We start from the raw sequence: 8975 nt of genomic DNA on the forward strand, positions 1-8975 counted from the left end.
GGTCCTCTCTATCCACAACAAGCGCTCTATCACCATAACTTCCGGGGCTCTGGATCTGTCTCATGCTGGTTTCCGTTCGGAGGGAAGATGCCGTATGCCAACCAGCCGACAGTCCGCATTACCGAACTGACCGATGAAAATGTCAAATTTATCGTCGAGAACACCGACCTGGCGTAAGAGGAGGACCTGTCTGTGTCTGTGCATGGAGGGGGGAGGGGGAGTACAGCCATCTTCTTAGGGTCTAGTAATAGTGTCTGCCCCCCCCCCATATCTCTTTTCTCTCTGCCCCCCCATATCCCTCTTTCTGCCCCCCATCTCTTCTTCTCTCTCTGCCCCCCTCATCTCTTCTTCTCTCTCTGCCCCCCCATCTCTTCTTCTCTCTCTGCCCCCCCATCTCTTCTTCTCTCTCTGCCCCCCATCTCTTCTTCTCTCTCTGCCCCCCCATCTCCTCTTCTCTCTCTCTCTGCCCCCCCATCTCTTCTCTCTCTCTCTGCCCCCCCATCTCTTCTTCTCTCTCTGCCCCCCCATCTCTTCTCTCTCTGCCCCCATCTCCTCTTCTCTCTCTCTCTGCCCCCATCTCCTCTTCTCTCTCTCTCTGCCCCCCATCTCTTCTCTCTCTCTCTGCCCCCCATCTCTTCTCTCTCTCTCTGCCCCCCCATCTCTTCTTCTCTCTCTGCCCCCCCCCATCTCTTCTTCTCTCTCTGCCCCCCCCCATCTCTTCTTCTCTCTCTGCCCCCTCCCCATCTCTTCTTCTCTCTCTCTCTCTCTCTGCCCCCCCATCTCTTCTTCTCTCTCTCTGCCCCCCCATCTCTTCTTCTCTCTCTCTGCCCCCCCATCTCTTCTTCTCTCTCTGCCCCCCATCTCTTCTTCTCTCTCTGCCCCCCCATCTCTTCTTCTCTCTCTGCCCCCCCATCTCTTCTTCTCTCTCTCTGCCCCCCCATCTCTTCTTCTCTCTCTCTGCCCCCCCCATCTCTTCTTCTCTCTCTCTGCCCCCCCATCTCTTCTTCTCTCTCTCTGCCCCCCATCTCTTCTCTCTCTCTCTCTGCCCCCCATCTCTTCTCTCTCTCTCTCTCTGCCCCCCCATCTCTTCTTCTCTCTCTGCCCCCCCCCCATCTCTTCTTCTCTCTCTGCCCCCCCCCATCTCTTCTTCTCTCTCTCTGCCCCCCCCCATCTCTTCTTCTCTCTCTCTGCCCCCCCCATCTCTTCTTCTCTCTCTCTGCCCCCCCCCATCTCTTCTTCTCTCTCTCTGCCCCCCCATCTCTTCTTCTCTCTCTCTCTCTCTCTGCCCCCCATCTCTTCTTCTCTCTCTCTGCCCCCCATCTCTTCTACTCTCTCTCTGCCCCCGTCTCTTCTTCTCTCTCTCTCTCTCTCTGCCCCCCCCCCCATCTCTTCTTCTCTCTCTCTCTCTCTCTGCCCCCCATATCTCTTCTCTCTCTCTCTCTCTCTCTCTCTCTCTCTCTCTCTGCCCCCCCTCTTCTCAGCTTTACCCCCTCATAATATTTTTGTATCTTGCAGGATCGCTAACTCCATCCGCCGTGTGTTTATAGCGGAAGTCCCGACTATCGGTGAGTGTCAGCTGTGGGCGATCTCCCTTTCTCTGACCTTATTGAAGGCTGCATTGTAAATTAGAGAATGGAGGTGTCTCGGCAGTGTAGACCACCTTTCCCCTCTGGTCTCCACGTCATGGAACATGCTGATAGGAGAGAGCAGAGTGTCAGAGATGAGCTCAGCACTGTGCTGCTTCTCCTTTGCCTGTCCAATCACAGGATGTGGGAGGGACAAGACCTGTAAATGTCATGAACTGCTGCAGAGAAAAAACCAGGGCTGTGCTGTGTGACAGAGTTGTGTAATCTCAGGACAGGATAGACAAATAGAACTGTTCCCATATTTGCTCAGATCTGAGGAGGGTCTCAACCCCGTCCCTTCTGCTTATGAGGGAAGAAGGATACCGATATGTCCTCCTAATGATGTGATATCTTTTGTATTTCAGCCATCGACTGGGTGCAGATAGATGCCAATTCCTCTGTCCTCCATGATGAGTTCATAGCGCACAGAGTGGGTGAGTATCGGGTGATTATATATCAGGACTCCACCCATTGCGTCCTCCTAACCATCTGTTCCCATCTGCAGGGCTCGTCCCCCTCACCAGCGATGACATTGTGGACAAGCTGCAGTATTCCCGGGTATGTCTCTTTATATCATTGCCCCAGCCTGAGGTACATGGGTGTCATCAGGGGGGTAATATCTCCTTTTCCTTAAATCATTGCCCCGGCCTAGGCTTCATGGGTGTCTTAACAGGGTCTGTCTCCCATTTCTTATCACTGCCCCAGCCCAGGGTATATGGGTGTCCTCCGGGGATAATGTTTCCTATTTAATATATCATTGCCCCAGTTGGGGTTCCTAGGTATCCTCATACGTAATATCTCCATTTTTTTTTTAATATAATTGCCCCAGCCCTGCATACATGGGTGTCTTGAGGGGCCTGGACTGCATAAGTCCTGCCACTATGGAGGAGATTTGGCCTTCCATCCACCACCTCCTCACTGGGATATAGAGAAACTCTGAAAGTAACAGGACGGCACTTAAGTATCTTTACACATGAAACTATTGGCCTCATTGAGGGTTTCCCTTACATCCTTATGTGGACTTGGAGTGGATTAATCTTGGAGAAGCTGACTTCTCTGTTCCAGAAGGCTTCTAATTGGTGGTTGTGTGTATCCCTTTGTTTGATTGTTTTACATGCAAAATACAGAGCTTGACTGTTGCTATCTTCCTGATTAAGCGGGCATGGACCCGCGAAACGCGTTGAAGTCACAGCAAGCATTCCATTGTCCAAGCCTAATGGGGATGATGAGTGATGATATATAATAGTTTCTCATGAACTTGCAATGTTTGTGTGTAATATTGTTGTCTTCTTAAAATGTCATATGTTTTTTTTTTTAACATTTGTAAAATAAAACATTGATATATTTTATAGGTATGTGGTACCTTTTTTAAGTCCACTCTTTCTATAGCTTGTTTTTTGTACCCTTGCACAGGATTGCACATGTGAGGAGTTCTGTGCGGAGTGCTCGGTGGAGTTCACGCTGGACGTTCGATGTAATGAAGACCAGACACGTCATGTGACCTCCCGTGACCTCATTTCCAACAATGCTCGTGTCATCCCGGTGAGTGCCATGGCAGTACATACTATTGGTAACATGATGGGTGGAGCTAGGCATTCAACACACTGGTGTTGTTTCCCCACCCCCTATCTCTCATCACTGACTCACTTCCTGTAACCAGCAGAGCGGAGAGGGGTAGAGGAGCTGGGATATGATTGGTGTACATGCAGGTTGTTTAGCCTGAGTTTCCTTTCAGAATACTATAGCAAACAATGTAATTTGTAAAGACAGAAGAAAGGTGATTGTTACAGCAAGGCTTCACCCACACCCAAATCACTGCTACTGTCACCCACCATCCCATGGTAGAATTGTGTGTTGTGCCAGCCATTGTTCCGTCTAATAATGAAGAATGTGGTGGAGACCTGGAGGTGGGTGAACCACTGACACAGAAAGGGGGAAGCAGTGACGTCATATGTCTGGAGGTAGAGAACCAGGGTGAGTGATAGCCTGAGTGCTATGTGGCTGTGGAGAGCTGGAGTGAGCGTCAGCCTGGGTGCCATGTGTCTATGGAGAGCCGGGGTGAGCTCCAGCCTGTGTGCTGTTTTATCTGTAATTTTGTCTTCCAGGTTACATCACGTAGTAGAGACAATGATCCCAATGACTACGTAGAACAAGACGGTGAGCATGGTGGAGGGTTCCTGGGAGTGAGTGCTCTGCATCTGTATAGGAAGCTGCAGCAGCACTCTGGAAATACAATACAAGATTGTGGTGTGGATAAGGGGGGGGCAAATGGTGGTATATGGTCTGGATGGGGGGGGGGGGGGGCAAATGGTGGTATATGGTCTGGATGGGGAGGGGAATGGAGGTAGGTGATGTGAATGAGGGGGGCGGATGGCAGTAGGTGGTGTGGATGAGGAGATATATTAGTGAGCCTGGAGGTCAGGGTACATATTTGAGTTTGGTTGTGGCGCAGATAGAGTAGGGTGTTCGAGGAGTTAGAGGTAAAGGTGGGCAATGGAGTGTTGTGTGGACACCTCAATAGGGATTGGGTGGGCCTGTTTGCCGGTGGTCAACGTGGACATAGGGTATGGATTGGTAGGCCGGGTGGTCAGAGACCAGGATGGACAGTGGAGTGTGGTGTAGACACAAGGTGATGAATTGGTGGGCCCTAGGCTCAGGGATAGTGTGGGTTGGGGATCAGAGATCAGGAAAGACAGTGGTTTGGGCACAGCAAGAGAGATTAGATGGACCCATAGGTCAAAGATCATTGTGTGAACAATAAAGTGTGGGGTGGGCACAGGATAATGAATTTGTAGGCCTTAAGCTCAGAGATCAGGGTGGACAGTGGATTGTGGTGTGGACACACTGAGGATTGGGTGAGCCTATAAGTATGGCATGGACACAGGGTGGTGGATCTGTAGGTGTTAGCCGCAAAGATCAGGATGGATAGTAAGATAGTAAAGTGTGATGGATCCAGTTGGCCTCCAGCTCAGGGTGGATGCAAGGTAATGGATTGGGTGGGCCCTAGGCTCAGGTTGGAAAGTGGAGTGAAGTGGTGTGGACACACTGAGAGGGATTAAGCGGGACTGGAGTAACGGTGGAGTATGGTGTTGACACCGGGTTGGACAGGATTGGTGGGCTCTAGGCTCAGGGTGGACAGTGGTATGCTCAGTGTACAGCAGACTATAGGAAATTTTCTGAACAGTCTGGAGCTGTGGTGTGAAGTTTGTCTATCCTCTTGCTGTAGACATTCTCCTGGTGAAGCTGCGGAAAGGGCAGGAATTACGTCTCCGAGCTTATGCGAAGAAAGGGTTTGGAAAAGAACACGCTAAGTGGAACCCAACTGCGGGGGTATCTTTTGAATATGACCCAGACAATGCACTGCGGCACACAGTCTACCCCAAACCGGAAGAATGGTATGTTCATGTTCAGTCCCTGCCCCCTCTCAGCTCTTGTAAGGGTGTGGATAGGTCTGCTTTCTGCTATGGGGAGGACTCTTACTGGGGAAATGGTCCAATATTGTACCAACACACAGCCAGAGTATCTTCATTGTCCTGGGTTGTTTTCCAGCAGCCAACCAGATCCATCCAGCTGCCATTTTGGACTTTGAATCTGATTGGAGAAATGATTCTCGAATGGTGCATGAAAGCAATAGGAGTTTCTATTACTGGCCTCTCCTGAAAGTACCAGTTTCCCAGCTCTAATGCCATCTTTGCTTCTTTAGGGCACTGACCAGGAACAATTCTAAACATGAGTACTATCCATCTCAAGAGCAGTGAAGCCAGGCAGCTGGCATTTTCAGGAGTTGGCAATGGCAGCCCCGCATTCCTGTCAAGTTGGATGCACTTTAGGACAATGAAATGGCTGATGGACTGGATGGGTCTATTGTATGCCTTTTGATTCGCTTCCATACCTATCTGTGATTGGTCTCTTCACGTGATGTCTGTGTCTCCACCCAGGCCTAAGAGTGAATATTCTGAAATTGATGAAGATGAGGTGGAGGCCCCTTATGAACCCAATGGGAAGCCAGAGAGGTAAGTGACTGCCAAGCGCTATATGACTTTGCCCTCTGACACCAGAGGATTTGTGATGTCATTCTAAAAGGGTGTGGTCTGAACTTCCTTTGTCGTTCAGTTTTCCTGCCTGTTCACTTTCCCCTACCTTGTCAGTTCTTTGCACCATCCCCTTCAATATAAATGATATGGGCTAGTCCTTCTTGTGAATGTGTTCTCAGCTCTGCTCACATGACTTCATCTGCATAAATGTGTTCTTGGTCTCCTTTTTTTCCATTGGTTTGCTGTAGGGCTGCATTGCTTTTTTTCTGTCGGTTGTATTGATTAAATGCTTCTGTCCTACAGATTCTACTATAACGTGGAGTCCTGCGGCTCTATGCGGCCGGATAATATTGTCCTGTCTGCACTGTCTGGTCTGAAGAGGAAGCTGAGTGACCTGCAGACACAGCTGAGTCACGAAATTCAGAGTGATGTCCTCACAATAAACTGAATAAACTGGCACCATCACCCCCATCCCACACCCCCGCCTTTTTTTTGTAATAAAGTGTTTTCTGTATTCGGTGACGTTGTGTTTTAGTGTGATGATTGAGTGAAGGTAGATGATGAATTGATCTGTCCGGCCACAGCTGGAGTATGCTGTCCAGTTCTGGGCACCGGTCCTCAGGAAGGATGTGCTGGAACTGGAGAGAGTCCAGAGAAGGGCAACAAAAATAATTAGGGGAATGGAGGGCATCAGCTATGAGGAAAGACTACAAGCACTGAATGTATTCTCTCTGGAGAAGAGACGATTGAGGGGGGATATGATACCAATGTACAAATATTGTTTTGGAAACCCTAGCATATGGAAAAACCTATTCAGAGAAAGGAAATACAATAAGACACGTGGCCACTCACTAAAACTAGAGGAAAGGCGGTTTAACCTTAAAATACGCAGGGGGTTCTTCCCTGTAAGAGCAGTAAGGATGTGGAATTCTCTTCCACAAGCAGTGGTATCAGCAGGGAGCATTGATAGTTTAAAAAAACTCTTAGATGGGCACCTTAAAGACCACAACATACAGGGGTATACAATGTACGGTTAACAGTAGACACACACACACACATCATAGGTTGAACTGGATGGACTGATGTCTTTTTTCAACCTCACTAACTATGATGGGATGAGATGTGGGTGAGAGAAAGCAAAGCATGAGGGAAAAAAAAATTCACTTTCCGTTTAGTAGCACCTAGTGCCCTGCTCCTGTAGGTGGCAACATCAAAACCATCTGTCATGAATAAAAAATGGCTGTGTCCTCCAGTGAGCAAAGGAGTGGAAAAAGAAAAATTGTACTAGCCATAAAATCCAGTTCTTGGAATCTATTGAGGGACACAGGAGATACAGCTGGGTTATACTGCTGCCTGCAGGCAGACTGGAAGCTGGCAAACAAAAGCTATGTAGGCCAGCCCCCCCAGTACTACTTGCCATGCATCAGTTTTGTAGAAAGCAAGGAGTTCAAAAAGCACATGATTGTAATCATAGAAGGGGGGGACTCTATGGAGTCCAAGAAAGGATTTTACTAGAGGTTCTGAAATCCTACTTTCCTTTTTTTTTTTTTCTCTCTCCTCTTTTGTCCATTGAGGGTCCTGTCGGGACCTCTAAAAGCATTGACTGTGGGATGGGCAACATTAACCCTTTTGCACCTAAAGATAAAACAAATCTAAATGCCTAAGCATGATTTTGCAACTTTGACATGTTGGTAAAACCTTACATACAGTATCATCGCAACTACTTTGTGCATCCAGGTGGATTATACTGTGTCTTTTCAGGACAAATTGGGGCTTTCATTTAGTAGTAAATGGTAATGGATATCTCAAAGTAAAACTGACCCAAAATAGTAAAATCTTCTTCTTTTTTTTACATTTAGCTGTATATTTTTTTGGTACTACCATAACCTTCCACCAAAGAACAACTCAAAAATATTCTCCTGCCCCCGACGATAGCAGCGATGCCACATTATGTGTATGTTGCTGTATGTACACGTAGTACAGACCAAAAACAATAGTGCGCATTTTATTTATTTATTTTTTTTAATCTTACCTAAGACCCCGTTCACACTGGGGTCGCCTGACAGGTCGCCGTAGGTCACCTGCCATAGAGAAGCTGTGGACCCTTTCTAATAGGAGCGACACAAGTCGCTCCGACTTAGAAAAAGGGTCCGGAGCTTCTTTGGGGCGACCCGGAGCGACCTGCATTGACTTCAATGATATGAAGTCCGTGCCGGCTGCTCCGAGGTCGCGGTGCGAGCGCGCCGTGACCTGTGAGGTCGCCCCGGCAAGTAGCGTCGCCCCAGTGTGAACGGGGTCTAAAACAAACCTTACAGTAATTTAAAAAAAAAATACTGACCCTAACCTTGACCTAAACACCCCGTCACTGACCTAGATCAAACCTTGATCTAGATATTTTTTTTATTACTATTGTCTATATATTTTTTTTCTCTGCAAGGAGAACAAAAAGTGATGCATCATGGGGGCTGGCTTCACAGCAACTGATCCGCTATCACAGTGATCAAGTGACCCAGAATCTTAAGGGCCGGGTCCCAATCATTAGGGGTTCATGGTGAGACCCAGGTCTCTGTCCTGGAAGTGTGCCATGTGGTACACTCCCAGCACAATTGGAGGTACGCAAATATGCAGCCCCATGCAAAAATGCCCAGTCTAGTGGGGTTGCATATTTGTGTTACGTTTGGGTGAAGTGAAGGGGTTAACTAGCCCAGTGGAACAGAACTGGGGGGGGGGGGGGGGCAGCAGCCCAGAAGCCACCTAAAGGACCAGCGCCTCAAGCTGACACCTGCTGAGGCGAAGCACCCTACCTGATGGGTGAATTGCCTATACAGCCAGAGGGAGAAAGAAGAAAATCATCCTGATCAAGACCCAAAAAGAAAGGTCCCCACCAGTGAGGAGTTACTCCAGGTGTTAAGGAACACCAAAACCTTGCACCAAGTGAAAGACTGATAGACCAGAACCCACCACCACGGATAGAACTACTGCAAACTCCAATGTAGGAAAGAAAAGACCCACAACCTGATGGGGAGGTCAACCCCCTAGAACAGTGATGGCAAACCTTGGCACCCCAGATGTTTTGGAACTACATTTCCCATGACGCTCTACGACATTGCAGAGTGCATGAGCATCATGGGAAATGTAGTTCCAAAACATCTGGAGTGCCAAGGTTCGCCATCACTGCCCTAGAAGAAACCCAAGAGCAAACAGGTTCTGGTGGAAAGACCAGCTGGTCTAAGCAGGAAGACCCTAGCGTAGAATGAAGGGATGAGAGCTCCATGTCTATAAAGCTTGTCTCTACAGACAGCTAACTCTGCTAAGC

General features: G+C 48.5%; 1 protein-coding gene across 1 annotated transcript; it reads left to right on the plus strand.

The window, feature by feature from the left end:
* Positions 1-17: 17 nt before the first annotated feature.
* On the plus strand, positions 18-6160 carry POLR2C (RNA polymerase II subunit C). Its single transcript, XM_082270896.1, has 9 exons — positions 18-173; positions 1516-1565; positions 1991-2059; positions 2131-2183; positions 3039-3167; positions 3731-3782; positions 4852-5020; positions 5564-5638; positions 5963-6160. The coding sequence occupies exons 1-9, from the start codon at positions 88-90 to the stop codon at positions 6105-6107; spliced, it is 828 nt and encodes a 275-aa protein (XP_082127022.1). The 5' UTR covers positions 18-87; the 3' UTR covers positions 6108-6160.
* The last annotated feature ends 2815 nt before the right edge of the window (positions 6161-8975 follow it).

Source organism: Pelophylax lessonae (genome assembly GCF_965119305.1).
Source record: "Pelophylax lessonae genome assembly, chromosome: 10".
NCBI classification, from domain to species: Eukaryota; Metazoa; Chordata; class Amphibia; order Anura; family Ranidae; genus Pelophylax; species Pelophylax lessonae.